At 41.4% G+C, this 15,765-nt stretch overlaps 3 protein-coding genes across 3 annotated transcripts; all 3 read right to left on the reverse strand.

Annotated features, from left to right (window-relative positions):
• Positions 1-4,090: 4,090 nt before the first annotated feature.
• On the reverse strand, positions 4,091-7,439 carry LOC117727818. Its single transcript, XM_034528329.1, has 6 exons — positions 7,206-7,439; positions 7,067-7,092; positions 6,398-6,589; positions 5,146-5,327; positions 4,949-4,979; positions 4,091-4,772 (listed from the first exon to the last, which is right to left on the reverse strand). Exons 1-6 carry the CDS (start codon positions 7,241-7,243, stop codon positions 4,630-4,632), a joined length of 612 nt encoding a protein of 203 aa, XP_034384220.1. The 5' UTR covers positions 7,244-7,439; the 3' UTR covers positions 4,091-4,629.
• A 218-nt stretch (positions 7,440-7,657) lies between these two features.
• On the reverse strand, positions 7,658-11,648 carry LOC117727811. The gene is made up of 6 exons (XM_034528322.1): positions 11,487-11,648; positions 11,348-11,373; positions 10,683-10,874; positions 8,927-9,129; positions 8,730-8,760; positions 7,658-8,596 (listed from the first exon to the last, which is right to left on the reverse strand). The coding sequence occupies exons 1-6, from the start codon at positions 11,522-11,524 to the stop codon at positions 8,391-8,393; spliced, it is 696 nt and encodes a 231-aa protein (XP_034384213.1). The 5' UTR covers positions 11,525-11,648; the 3' UTR covers positions 7,658-8,390.
• A 285-nt stretch (positions 11,649-11,933) lies between these two features.
• Positions 11,934-14,701, reverse strand: LOC117727814. The gene is made up of 6 exons (XM_034528325.1): positions 14,568-14,701; positions 14,431-14,456; positions 13,516-13,707; positions 13,204-13,406; positions 13,007-13,037; positions 11,934-12,873 (listed from the first exon to the last, which is right to left on the reverse strand). Exons 1-6 carry the CDS (start codon positions 14,570-14,572, stop codon positions 12,668-12,670), a joined length of 663 nt encoding a protein of 220 aa, XP_034384216.1. The 5' UTR covers positions 14,573-14,701; the 3' UTR covers positions 11,934-12,667.
• Positions 14,702-15,765: the final 1,064 nt, after the last annotated feature.

A 15,765-nucleotide genomic window follows, 5' to 3' on the forward strand; every position in this document is an offset into this window, starting at 1 on the left:
CCGACCACCGATACGCCACGACTTTGATATATTTCACTGCGTTCTAGACTTAATTCCACCATATCAGGTTTAATTTAAAGGAAATTAAATTAAATGACATAATGCAAAAAGTTATTATGAGTTATTATGTGACCATTACCTCGTTCTTTATAAGAATCCATATCAGAGACAAAAGTACAAATATGATCCCACGACAAAATGATAGAATCACTTCATTTTATTTATTCTTCATGAAGGAACAACGTATAATCTTTAAATATTTAATAGCACAAAGCAGAAGCAATCGTTATTTTACAGAAACTTTACGACACACACATTTAAACATGAAGATGCAACACAACTTACATTCTCATTAAACCAATTTTTCTCCCCCATCACTTACATTAAAACCCTTTTTGGATGATTTCTTTGAGGCCAGTTTGGACCAGAGGAACAATTAGGATCAACTCAGTCTTATTTTCTTCATGTTGACTCTTGATTTCCATCCTTTTCTCATCCAGCCTACTTGTTTAATGTGTGTGTCTGCAGATCTGTTAGACTTCCATCATTTTCAACCCCCGTATTGATATAGCAGATAAAAATATAAGTGTAATCAAAAGCTTCAGGAAAAATCAGCCTTCACAACTATGCAACAGTCATAACATTAAATGCATGTTTCTGTTATTAATGTGACACAAAATAATGCCCTGTTTGCGGCAGCCCTCTCAGATCTTCTTCTGGTTCTCTTCAATAAGGGGGGCTATCACACTAGCTCCACCCCCTCCACTAGCTCCGCCCCCTCACAAAGATCACCAGCAGCTGCACCAGCTCGGCAGCCAGCTCGAATCCTCCTAAAATAAAGAAAAACAAACGAGTCATCGGGTGTCATTTGCACCTTAATATCCGACCAGTATGGGTGCATCTCCAGATGAAGCATATTTAAATCAATCTCCGGCTCAACTTATTTTAGCAACTTCATCCAATGTGACGATCCTCAAAGTGTCCACTTAAATCCCCCTCGCGCCTCAAGTGGAGGCTTCTAGCTGAACGTGGACTGTGCATGAGAAGTGGGCCAAGTCACCACAACGTTGTATAGAAGCATAGACTTCTATACAACCAGAGGAGTCGCCCCCTGGTGGTCAAGAGAGAGAATGCAGCTTTAACACATAAAGCATAGACTTCTATACAACCAGAGGAGTCGCCCCCTGGTGGTCAAGAGAGAGAATGCAGCTTTAACACATAAAGCATAGACTTCTATACAACCAGAGGAGTCGCCCCCTGGTGGTCAAGAGAGAGAATGCAGCTTTAACACATAAAGCATAGACTTCTATACAACCAGAGGAGTCGCCCACAGAAAACAGAGGATGAATAGAAACTTCGTTTTCACCTCAAAAGGAGTGGTTTAAGAGTTATATTTAATGCAGCTTTATTTAAACATTAGAACTTTAAAAAGTAAAATTGTATTTATTCGGATAAGAATGATGGCCACAACTATGAAATATGATCACATTAGGAGCACAGTAAGGACTCCCTCATCTCTCTCACAAAACCAGCTCACTCTGCATTGAATGTGTGGAGACCGGATCGTATGAGATCAGTAAAAAGAGTCGTTACCACTGGACGGGAAGATCCAAGGAGCTTCTGGACCTCGGCCCACGCTTCACGGTTGAGGTCACACGTCAGGAGTCTGTCCTCGTGGAACAGACAGTCCACAGTGAGCCTGACGTTCGGGTCGTCCACCTGTCTCCTGCTCGGAGCTACGACGCGTTCAGGGTCGAAGGTGTGATGCATCACCACCAGGATGGTTGGTTTACCACCTGTAAGCACCGAGAGCACAGCCACACGAGGCAGAAACAACGTGAGAGGGGATCCGTTTAGTTTTTACTGCATCTGGATACCATTAGTACGGGGGGGGGGCATCTCCTACCTGGAATCCCCTTCATGGCCACGTTGATGTCCGTTCCAACTCGAGAGACGACGGGACAGAAAACCACGAGGAAGTCACCTTCTCCAAAAGAAGACACCTGATTTTTGCCAATGCCTCTGAGTTTTTTAACAAAGTCTTCATGAGCATTGTTGGTTTTTCCTGCCACGTGGACAAAGAATTTCTCCCACGGCACTAAAGACAGAGAAGAGTGTTTGAGTCATAATTTAACTTTACATAGTTTATTAGAGAATGTAGTAAAAAAAGAAACACAAAGGCAAATCACATGACACACACCAGACATTAATCACAAATATATTACGTACAATTAAATGAAAATATATGTGTGCCACTAACTAAGTGTTCTTTGAACATTTTTAAAACGGTCACTTGTGTTGCTGCGTGTGGCACTTTATTATGTATTATTTTTATTTATATTGTTTTTTTTATTATCGTCTATTTAAATAATCGATACATTATTATAATTTACCAAATGAGTAAAATGTGTTTCTACCTCTCTGTCATTTCTCTGCAGGTTGATCCATTTATAATATAAAAAATATTGGCAGGAGCAGCTTTAAATGATACCTAATGTAAGCACTGAATTTAGTTAATTATCTATAATATGGAAATATTGACAACAAAAATAATTCCGATCCTTTACTTAAAGGCGCAGTGCGCAGGATTTGGTGGCATCTAGTAGTAAATGCCACTAGATGCCACTGTTCCTTTAAGTAAAAGTACTAACGCCACACTGTGAAAATACTCAATAAGTAAAAGTCCTGCATTCAAAACCTTACTTAAATAAAGGTATTTAAGTATTAGCAAAAAAATGTACTGTTGGTATATAAAGTGAAAGTACTGTAGGCTATTATATTTAGTTACTTTAACAGCTGTCTGGGAAGCAGTGTTCTGGGTGTGTCTGGGGCTTTTATTGTGAAGGATAAAACGTAAAAAGGTGAAGAAATGTGAAAAGAAATAAAGTTGTTGCAGACTACGGAGCTTCGTGTTATTATTTTTGCTACTATTATAAAGTATATAAAGAATAACCCTCGACTACAGTAGTCATTGAGCAACAAAATGGTGTCTTAATTTTTAATTAATTTTACTTCTGCATTCACACTTAATCCTTCGAACGCAAAATCACCTTGAGTTGGTTATTAAGTGCAGTACTTGAGTAAATGTACATATTTTAAAAATAATTTAATAAAATAAAATAAATGAAAATAAAAGCCAAGTGGTTCTCTCACCGGTCATGTCTGCCTGCTCCATGTCCCTGAGGAGGAAATAGAGAAACAGAGAAGACGATGAAGTCAAGCTAAACCAGGCTGAGCGGCACATGAACCGCTCTTTGATCTCTGTATAAACCTTCACCAGACGCGTACTTACGTCATTGACCGGTAGTTCGTTGAAAAGGCTTCGGCCATTCCCGTCTCACGCCAGACGGAGAAAGAATTGCAGCCTCTTCGTGGTCGGTGGAGCACTTTCACTTTCACTTTGGCCCAAAAAGGGGGATGACACGTGAACGCATCACGAGGAGGAGGTGAACTGCGCAGCCGCTCGGTGCGTTACATGGACACTGTTGCTGTAATATTTAAACCGTCACTCCAACCAGGCGGAAAAGCCCAGACACCGACTTCTACTCACTCTTCCTGTATGCACCTTGAGCTGGACACTAAAGTTACCTTTTTTTTTTGGGGCACATTTAAATCAGAAGATGTTGTGAGCTAAACTTATATTTAGGGTCCGAGCACTGACGTCATTCCGGGAGGACCCTATTGAAATTCTAAGGACGCAATTGGGCGCATATTTGGGGTACTTGCCACACTCCCAAACTCACCCAAGTGCGCACGCTTTGGTGAAAATAGACATCCGATATTTTTTGGGGGGGCTTGGCCGTTAAAACTCGCCTGAATAGCGCCCCCTACACACATTACACGTTTTCCTCATTAAACAAGCTCGAACCTGCCCCCAAACTTCTCATGCTTGATGAAAGTCAGGATATCGACAAGCCTATTTTCACTCATAGTCAAAGCGCCACCTACTGGCCGAAGAAAACCAGCGTTACGTGACGAACGGCTTCGGATTTACACGACGTTTAACCAACAATACACTTCACGTAGAGAAACATGACGCGTGTTGTTGAGCGATAAGACAAATGCAGAGAGACACGACAAAAAAGATAGAATCGCTTTGATGGATTCATTTTTATTTATTCTTTATGAAGGAGCGACGTAAAACAATCACAGCATCCAAAATTCCTTTCAATGTACATTTGAGCATTGACGTCACTGTTTTAGGATCGACTTGGAGACTTTTCAACGTCTGGCAGTTTTATGTTATAAGTTGGAGGTGAATTTCAATGTTCTTTTCTTTATGTTGGCTCTTTACTTGCATCTTTTTCTCATCCGGACACTTACTGTGTGCATCTGTTATACTTCCATCATTTCCCCCCGTATTGATATATCAGCGGAAATATTCGTGATCAAAAGCTTCAACCAAAAATCGTCTAAATCAGCCTTCACAACTATGCAATAGTAATAACATTAAAAGCATATTTCTGTTATTAATGTGAAACAATTATTATTTTTAACCTGCGTGTTAGCGGCAGCCCTCTCAGATCTTCTTCTGGTTCTCTTCAACAAGGTGGGCTGTCACAAAGATCACCACTAGCTCCACCCCTTCCACTAGCTCCGCCCCCTCCATCCTGCTCCTGCCTCCACCAGCTACACCCTCTCCTTCCTGCCCTTGTCACCACCAGCTCCCTCCATTGCACCGGCACCAACAGCTACACCCCATCCGGCCAGCCGATCTCTACACCAGCTCCACCAGCTCCACGCAAAATCAAGTGCAATGACCCAGAATCCTCCTGAAATAAAGAAAAACAAACGAGTCATCATTTGCACCTTAATATCCAACATCAGTATGGGTGCATCTCCAGATGAAGCATATTTAAATCAATCTCCGACTCGACTCAGTCGCCTTAGCAACTTCTTCGGGGGGGAAACAAATGTGTTTGATCTGAAATCTGAGGTTAACACTTACCTTTGCTGAGGAATCGTTTCCAGTGAGGAACCTGAAAGAAAGAAACAAAGAAATATGAGTAGTATTAATTAGTGATAATGAATCTCATCAGAGGTGGAGCACAGTAAGGACTCCCTCATCTCTCTCACAAAACCAGCTCACTCTGCATTGAATGTGTGGAGACCGGATCGTATGAGATCAGTAAAAAGAGTCGTTACCACTGGACGGGAAGATCCAAGGAGCTTCTGGACCTCGGCCCACGCTTCACGGTTGAGGTCACACGTCAGGAGTCTGTCCTCGTGGAACAGACAGTCCACAGTGAGCCTGACGTTCGGGTCGTCCACCTGTCTCCTGCTCGGAGCTACGACGCGTTCAGGGTCGATTTTCAACATAGACCTACCTGAGTTGCGAAAGCCAATCAGCGTTGAGACGCTCCGCCCGTCATCACTGACGTCGTGCCGTTGGTGAATCTAACTGGCTGCTGCTGCTCTAGTAGCGCTGGAAGCGGAAGTCATTCAGACGTCGTCGGTGAAAGTCACCGAGCTGTGTGAGCCCGCGGGTGATGTTATGTATAAATATAAATACATGATATTAATGTTATGAACCCAAACACCAGGGCGTTAGATGTTTCCGACGTTTGTGGGATGTCAACAACAAGTATAAAGTAGAACTAGCGGTTATTTCTTCCATGGTGGACGGCGGAAATGATAACTGTTTCCACAGAGTAAAGCCACAGAGATAAGCCCCGCCCCTCTAAGGCGCGAATTAAGCGAATGACGCTCGTGCGATTGGTTGAAAATGAGGGCGACATCTGATTGGCTACAGATTGGTCTATGTTGAAAAATTGCATTTGCGAATCCGGCCACCAGGGGGAGTCTCATAGATCCCACACACACATGTGGACCAATCCACAATCAAATGCAGTGCGATTGACAAATAAATACATACAAATCCACAAACAAATACAAGAATCCACATAGAAATGTATTTGTGATTTATATAAATCTTAATTTATTCATGTGTACATTGGAATGTATTAGTGAATCGTTCTGTGCGCATTTGTGATTCTTTGTGTTTGCATTTGTGAGTCTCTCTGCGTGCATTTGCAATCATTGAGACTGATCTGACCCCATACCTGGAGCCCATAGTACGAGCATCGCATCGTATTCTTACAACATGGGAATGTTTTTGGGCCACTTGGGGGCAGCAGAACGGGCTTCAAACACTAAATTATACAAGCACTTGTCCAACAACTTGGGGGTGAGAACAAGTTGATCCAGCTACTTAAATGTCCCACTACGTTCTCCAGCTAGTCGCTCAAGGAGGCAACAGCTAAAAGGAATTGAAAGTCCATTACATTAAAAAACTGTACAGAAACAAACAAGTGTTTATGTTTATACCAAAATAAACTAATTGGTCACATTTACTCCTTTTTGACTCGTCAGTGTGAAAGCTGGAGGCATCTCCTACCTGGAATCCCCTTCATGGCCACGTTGATGTCCGTTCCAACTCGAGAGACGACGGGACAGAAAACCACGAGGAAGTCACCTTCTCCAAAAGAAGACACCTGATTTTTGCCAATGCCTCTGAGTTTTTTAACAAAGTCTTGATGAGCATTGTTGGTTTTTCCTGCCACGTGGACAAAGAATTTCTCCCACGGCACTAAAGACAGAGAAGAGTGTTTGAGTCATAATTTAACTTTACATAGTGTATTAGAGAATCTAGTAAAAAGATATTTAGGTTTTTAAACATTCCCAAACTTGATCACATTCAAAAACAGCTTTAAAAAAGTATAATTTTTCAGGGTCTGTTGTTTGAAAATGTTTAAAAAGGTTGTGTGTTGCTGCGTGTCAAAAGTCCTGCATTCAAAACCGTACTTAAATAAAGGTATTTAAGTATTAGCAGCTACATTTACTGTAGGTGTTAAAAGTGAAAAGTAGTCTGTTGAGCCACAAAATGGTGTCTGTGATTGTTGACTATTCATTTTACTTTCACACTTAATCCTTCGAACGCAAAACCACCTTGAGTTTGAACTTAAGTGCAGTACTTGAATAAATGTACTTATTTAAATTCCACCACTGAGTAAATTAATTTAAATTTAATAAATAAATGAAAATAAAAGCCAAGTGGTTCTCTCACCGGTCATGTCTGCCTGCTCCATGTCCCTGAGGAGGAAATAGAGAAACAGAGAAGACGATGAAGTCAAGCTAAACCAGGCTGAGCGGCACATGAACCGCTCTTTGATCTCTGTATAAACCTTCACCAGACGCGTACTTACGTCATTGACCGGTAGTTCGTTGAAAAGGCTTCGGCCATTCCCGTCTCACGCCAGACGGAGAAAGAATTGCAGCCTCTTCGTGGTCGGTGGAGCACTTTCACTTTCACTTTGGCCCAAAAAGGGGGATGACACGTGAACGCATCACGAGGAGGAGGTGAACTGCGCAGCCGCTCGGTGCGTTACATGGACACTGTTGCTGTAATATTTAAACCGTCACTCCAACCAGGCGGAAAAGCCCAGACACCGACTTCTACTCACTCTTCCTGTATGCACCTTGAGCTGGACACTAAAGTTACCTTTTTTTTGGGGGGGGGGGGGCACATTTAAATCAGAAGATGTTGTGAGCCAAACAATTATATTAGTTATTTTGAGACAGTTACCTCATTTTTCATGGGAATTCATATTAGAGATAAGACAGATGCACAGAGACGATCCACGACAAAATATCATAATCACTTTGATGGATTCATTTTTATTTATTCTTCATGAAGGAGCGACGTATAATCTTGAAATCTTTAACAGCACAAAGCAGAAGCAATCGCTATTTTACAGGGACGTTTGGTCTTGAATGTAAAACAAATGACGTACACACACATTTGAGCATGACATCACTGTTTTAGGATCAACTCAAGACTTTTCAACTAACAGCAGTTTTGTGTTATAAGTTGGAGGTGAATTTCAATCGTATTCGGTGTGGCGATGCGCATCAAGGCTCTAAAGCCTCGTGCAGCGAGCAGACTGGTTGTATTCCTGCGGGGATTTCGTACAAAACTTTGGACCGTAACTCATCCCGCAGCGTTGCACACACATGCATCAAAATGCATCAAAACGTGCGGCCTCATCAGGAATCTGGAGCTATGACTTATCTAAGAGATTCGCCCGGCCGTTTCCCAGAAAGGAGAAAAGAAAACGGCGAGAAAGTGTCTCATTTACTCAAATTGGGATTTTCGGCGTGAAGAGAGCTAAAAAAAACACTCATATTTGGGCCCGTAGTGACTCACCATACTTTAACGTAGAAAAATTATTTAAAATATTCACGATCAAAAGTTTGCCCTGCGTGTTAGCGGCAGCCCTGTCAGATCTTCTTCTGGTTCGCTTCAACAAGGCGTGCTGTCACAAAGATCACCACTAGCTCCACCCCCTCCACTAGCTCCACCCCCTCCATCCTGCACCTGCCCTCACCAGCTACAACACATCCATATCGCCATTGCCACCACCATCTTCACCGGCAGCATCAGCTGCACCCCCTCCAACAGCACCAATAGTTACACCCCCTCCATCCAGCCACTGCTCCCACCAGCTCCACCAGCTCCACCAGCTCCACCCACTCCACCAGCTCCACCCGCTCCACCACAGCATCGCAAAACCAAGTGCGACGACCCCGAATCCTCCTAAAATAAAGAAAAACAAACGAGTCATCGGGTGTCATTTGCACCTTAATATCCGACTCGACTCAGTCGCCTTAGCAACTTCTTCGGGGGGGAAACAAATGTGTTTGATCTGAAATCTGAGGTTAACACTTACCTTTGCTGAGGAATCGTTTCCAGTGAGGAACCTGAAAGAAAGAAACAAAGAAATATGAGTAGTATTAATTAGTGATAATGAATCTCATCAGAGGTGGAGCACAGTAAGGACTCCCTCATCTCTCTCACAAAACCAGCTCACTCTGCATTGAATGTGTGGAGACCGGATCGTATGAGATCAGTAAAAAGAGTCGTTACCACTGGACGGGAAGATCCAAGGAGCTTCTGGACCTCGGCCCACGCTTCACGGTTGAGGTCACACGTCAGGAGTCTGTCCTCGTGGAACAGACAGTCCACAGTGAGCCTGACGTTCGGGTCGTCCACCTGTCTCCTGCTCGGAGCTACGACGCGTTCAGGGTCGAAGGTGTGATGCATCACCACCAGGATGGTTGGTTTACCACCTGTAAGCACCGAGAGCACAGCCACACGAGGCAGAAACAACGTGAGAGGGAGATCCGTTTAGTGTGTACTGCATCTAGGTATGGGGTCAGATCAGTCTCAATAAATGCACACAGAGAGACTCACAAATGCAAACACAAAGATTCACAAATGCGCAAAGAACAATTCACAAATATGTTCGATTTACAAATGCACACAGAAGGATTTACAAATAAATTAGACTCACAAATGCACGAAGAACGATTCACAAATACATTCCAATGCGCACGTAAATAAATTCCGATTTATATAAATGTAAAAGAAAAACCACAAATACATTTCTGCCTTTCTGTGTGGATTCTTCTATTTGTTTGTGCATTTGTATGTATTTATTTGTGGATTGCACTGCATTTGTTTGTGGATCGCTCCACATGTGTGTGTGGGATCTATGAGACTCCCCCTGGTGGCTGGATTAGCAAATGCGTTTTTTTTCAACATAGACCTACCTGAGTTGCGAAAGCCAATCAGCGTTGAGACGCTCCGCCCGTCATCACTGACGTCGTGCCGTTGGTGAATCTAACTGGCTGCTGCTGCTCTAGTAGCGCTGGAAGCGGAAGTCATTCAGACGTCGTCGGTGAAAGTCACCGAGCTGTGTGAGCCCGCGGGTGATGTTATGTATAAATATAAATACATGATATTAATGTTATGAACCCAAACACCAGGGCGTTAGATGTTTCCGACGTTTGTGGGATGTCAACAACAAGTATAAAGTAGAACTAGCGGTTATTTCTTCCATGGTGGACGGCGGAAATGATAACTGTTTCCACAGAGTAAAGCCACAGAGATAAGCCCCGCCCCTCTAAGGCGCGAATGAAGCGAATGACGCTCGTGCGATTGGTTGAAAATGAGGGCGACATCTGATTGGCTACAGATTGGTCTATGTTGAAAAATTGCATTTGCGAATCCGGCCACCAGGGGGAGTCTCATAGATCCCACACACACATGTGGACCAATCCACAATCAAATGCAGTGCGATTGACAAATAAATACATACAAATCCACAAACAAATACAAGAATCCACATAGAAATGTATTTGTGATTTATATAAATCTTAATTTATTCATGTGTACATTGGAATGTATTAGTGAATCGTTCTGTGCGCATTTGTGATTCTTTGTGTTTGCATTTGTGAGTCTCTCTGCGTGCATTTGCAATCATTGAGACTGATCTGACCCCATACCTGGAGCCCATAGTACGAGCATCGCATCGTATTCTTACAACATGGGAATGTTTTTGGGCCACTTGGGGGCAGCAGAACGGGCTTCAAACACTAAATTATACAAGCACTTGTCCAACAACTTGGGGGTGAGAACAAGTTGATCCAGCTACTTAAATGTCCCACTACGTTCTCCAGCTAGTCGCTCAAGGAGGCAACAGCTAAAAGGAATTGAAAGTCCATTACATTAAAAAACTGTACAGAAACAAACAAGTGTTTATGTTTATACCAAAATAAACTAATTGGTCACATTTACTCCTTTTTGACTCGTCAGTGTGAAAGCTGGAGGCATCTCCTACCTGGAATCCCCTTCATGGCCACGTTGATGTCCGTTCCAACTCGAGAGACGACGGGACAGAAAACCACGAGGAAGTCACCTTCTCCAAAAGAAGACACCTGATTTTTGCCAATGCCTCTGAGTTTTTTAACAAAGTCTTGATGAGCATTGTTGGTTTTTCCTGCCACGTGGACAAAGAATTTCTCCCACGGCACTAAAGACAGAGAAGAGTGTTTGAGTCATAATTTAACTTTACATAGTGTATTAGAGAATCTAGTAAAAAGATATTTAGGTTTTTAAACATTCCCAAACTTGATCACATTCAAAAACAGCTTTAAAAAAGTATAATTTTTCAGGGTCTGTTGTTTGAAAATGTTTAAAAAGGTTGTGTGTTGCTGCGTGTCAAAAGTCCTGCATTCAAAACCGTACTTAAAGGTATTTAAGTATTAGCAGCTACATTTACTGTAGGTGTTAAAAGTGAAAAGTAGTCTGTTGAGCCACAAAATGGTGTCTGTGATTGTTGACTATTCATTTTACTTTCACACTTAATCCTTCGAACGCAAAACCACCTTGAGTTTGAACTTAAGTGCAGTACTTGAATAAATGTACTTATTTAAATTCCACCACTGAGTAAATTAATTTAAATTTAATAAATAAATGAAAATAAAAGCCAAGTGGTTCTCTCACCGGTCATGTCTGCCTGCTCCATGTCCCTGAGGATGAAATAGAGAAACAGAGAAGACGATGAAGTCAAGCTAAACCAGGCTGAGCGGCACATGAACCGCTCTTTGATCTCTGTATAAACCTTCACCAGACGCGTACTTACGTCATTGACCGGTAGTTCGTTGAAAAGGCTTCGGCCATTCCCGTCTCACGCCAGACGGAGAAAGAATTGCAGCCTCTTCGTGGTCGGTGGAGCACTTTCACTTTCACTTTGGCCCAAAAAGGGGGATGACACGTGAACGCATCACGAGGAGGAGGTGAACTGCGCAGCCGCTCGGTGCGTTACATGGACACTGTTGCTGTAATATTTAAACCGTCACTCAAACCAGGCGGAAAAGCCCAGACACCGACTTCTACTCACTCTTCCTGTATGCACCTTGAGCTGGACACTAAAGTTACCTTTTTTTGGGGGGGGGCACATTTAAATCAGAAGATGTTGTGAGCCAAACAATTATATTAGTTATTTTGAGACAGTTACCTCATTTTTCATGGGAATTCATATTAGAGATAAGACAGATGCACAGAGACGATCCACGACAAAATATCATAATCACTTTGATGGATTCATTTTTATTTATTCTTCATGAAGGAGCGACGTATAATCTTGAAATCTTTAACAGCACAAAGCAGAAGCAATCGCTATTTTACAGGGACGTTTGGTCTTGAATGTAAAACAAATGACGTACACACACATTTGAGCATGACATCACTGTTTTAGGATCAACTCAAGACTTTTCAACTAACAGCAGTTTTGTGTTATAAGTTGGAGGTGAATTTCAATCGTATTCGGTGTGGCGATGCGCATCAAGGCTCTAAAGCCTCGTGCAGCGAGCAGACTGGTTGTATTCCTGCGGGGATTTCGTACAAAACTTTGGACCGTAACTCATCCCGCAGCGTTGCACACACATGCATCAAAATGCATCAAAACGTGCGGCCTCATCAGGAATCTGGAGCTATGACTTATCTAAGAGATTCGCCCGGCCGTTTCCCAGAAAGGAGAAAAGAAAACGGCGAGAAAGTGTCTCATTTACTCAAATTGGGATTTTCGGCGTGAAGAGAGCTAAAAAAAAACACTCATATTTGGGCCCGTAGTGACTCACCATACTTTAACGTAGAAAAATTATTTAAAATATTCACGATCAAAAGTTTGCCCTGCGTGTTAGCGGCAGCCCTGTCAGATCTTCTTCTGGTTCGCTTCAACAAGGCGTGCTGTCACAAAGATCACCACTAGCTCCACCCCCTCCACTAGCTCCACCCCCTCCATCCTGCACCTGCCCTCACCAGCTACAACACATCCATATCGCCATTGCCACCACCATCTTCACCGGCAGCATCAGCTGCACCCCCTCCAACAGCACCAATAGTTACACCCCCTCCATCCAGCCACTGCTCCCACCAGCTCCACCCACTCCACCAGCTCCACCCACTCCACCAGCTCCACCCGCTCCACCACAGCATCGCAAAACCAAGTGCGACGACCCCGAATCCTCCTAAAATAAAGAAAAACAAACGAGTCATCGGGTGTCATTTGCACCTTAATATCCGACTCGACTCAGTCGCCTTAGCAACTTCTTCGGGGGGGAAACAAATGTGTTTGATCTGAAATCTGAGGTTAACACTTACCTTTGCTGAGGAATCGTTTCCAGTGAGGAACCTGAAAGAAAGAAACAAAGAAATATGAGTAGTATTAATTAGTGATAATGAATCTCATCAGAGGTGGAGCACAGTAAGGACTCCCTCATCTCTCTCACAAAACCAGCTCACTCTGCATTGAATGTGTGGAGACCGGATCGTATGAGATCAGTAAAAAGAGTCGTTACCACTGGACGGGAAGATCCAAGGAGCTTCTGGACCTCGGCCCACGCTTCACGGTTGAGGTCACACGTCAGGAGTCTGTCCTCGTGGAACAGACAGTCCACAGTGAGCCTGACGTTCGGGTCGTCCACCTGTCTCCTGCTCGGAGCTACGACGCGTTCAGGGTCGAAGGTGTGATGCATCACCACCAGGATGGTTGGTTTACCACCTGTAAGCACCGAGAGCACAGCCACACGAGGCAGAAACAACGTGAGAGGGGATCCGTTTAGTTTTTACTGCATCTGGATACCATTAGTACGGGGGGGGGCATCTCCTACCTGGAATCCCCTTCATGGCCACGTTGATGTCCGTTCCAACTCGAGAGACGACGGGACAGAAAACCATGAGGAAGTCACCTTCTCCAAAAGAAGACACCTGATTTTTGCCAATGCCTCTGAGTTTTTTAACAAAGTCTTGATGAGCATTGTTGGTTTTTCCTGCCACGTGGACAAAGAATTTCTTCCCCGACACTAAAGACAGAGAAGAGTGTTTGAGTCATAATTGAGTTAACACAACATTCCCAAACGTTAGCACTTTCATAAACAGCATACGTGACACATACCAGCCATTAAGAACAAATGTATTACGAAAGCAACTATGAGTACAATTAAATTAAAAATATATTTGTGCCACTAAGCGAAAATGTTTGATGAGGTCACTTGTGTTGCTGCGTTTATTGTTATTCATATTCATATTTGTATTCATTATCTATTGATAATAATAAGATAAGAGGATGTATGTAGATATTCTAATTTAACCAGATTGAAGTAAAAACTTTTTTTCAGGTGGTTATATGCAAAAGAAAACATACTTATTATTATTATATTAAATTTTTGCCCCCCAAAAAGTTACGCACTGTTCCTTTAAGGAAAAGTACTAACACCACACTGTGAAAATACTCAATAAGTAAAAGTCCTGCATTCAAAACCGTACTTAAATAAAGGTATTTAAGTATTAGCAGCTACATTTACTGTAGGTGTTAAAAGTGAAAGTAGTCTGTTGAGCAACAAAATGGTGTCTGTGATTGTTGACTATTCATTTTACTTTCACACTTAATCCTTCAAACGCAAAACCACCTTGAGTTTGAACTTAAGTGCAGTACTTGAATAAATGTACTTATTTAAATTCCACCACTGAGTAAATTAATTTAATAAAATAAATAAATGAAAATAAAAGCCAAGTGGTTCTCTCACCGGTCATGTCTGCCTGCTCCATGTCCCTGAGGAGGAAATAGAGAAACAGAGAGCAGCCGGAAGTCAACACGGTTCAAAGAAGACGATGAAGTCAAGCTAAACCAGGCTGAGCGGCACATGAACCGCTCTTTACTTACGACATTGACCGGTGATGCGTTGACAATGTCCGGCTCTCCCGTCTCACACCAGACGGAGAAAGAATTGCAGCCGCTTCGTGGTCGGTGGAGCACTTTCACTTTCACTTTGGCCGCTGACGCAGGAGGGAGTGCAGCTCGACGCAAAAAGGGACGACACGTGAACGCATCATGAGGAAAAACTAAGTTAGTCACATACTTCTTCCCCACCGCACTCTCTGGTCCTTAAACGCTACATCTCGTCACAGAGTACGTTTTTATTTAAAACAAACACCACAACAACTTATTCATCTTCTTCCTCCAGTGTTGGTATTAAATGTTGAGAAATCGTGACTCATGAGAGCAGCAATACAAATACTCAAAGTACAAGTTCCTCAATATTGTACTTCTGAAGAGTAATTGTGTGAATGTACTTACTTTCATTAAGTAAACAAACTAGCATTGAAAGAATATTTGGGAGTTCAGAACTAAAAGTGTATGTTTATAATATATTACAAAATAAAGATGAATATAAAAAAATAAAGAAAATAAAGAAAATTCGTAATTGGTGATGTTGGGCTATATACAAGTGATACATATAATAAATTATAATGATATATAATAATTTAATATATATATATATAATAAACTGAATATATATAATATTACATATAATGTAAAATAACAAATATCAAGCAGTTTATATAATATATTGAATATATTATGAAATAGTATGAATGTAAAACAGTTTATTCAATATATTATATATGATTACATAATATAAATATGGAACACTTTATATAATATATAACATATATTATAAAATAAAATAATACAATTATCAAGCGGTTTATATATTATATTATCTATATTATGAAATAATATAAATATCAAGCAGTTGATATATTATATTATCTATATTATAAAATAATATAAATACCAAGCAGTTTATGCAACATATTAAATATATCATAAAATAATACAAATAAAAAGCAGTTTATATAATATACTAAATGTACTATAAAATAATATTTATATAAAGCAGTTTATATAACATATTAAATATAATATAAATATAATGCAGTTCATTTTATATATTAAATGTATTATAAAATAATATAAATATAAAGCAGCATATATAATATATATTACAAAATAATATAAATATAAAGCAGTTTACATTTAAAAAAAATGATAATCATAAAGTCATATATTATTTCAT

This window comes from Cyclopterus lumpus, chromosome 24 (genome assembly GCF_009769545.1).
Source record: "Cyclopterus lumpus isolate fCycLum1 chromosome 24, fCycLum1.pri, whole genome shotgun sequence".
Taxonomy (NCBI): Eukaryota; Metazoa; Chordata; class Actinopteri; order Perciformes; family Cyclopteridae; genus Cyclopterus; species Cyclopterus lumpus.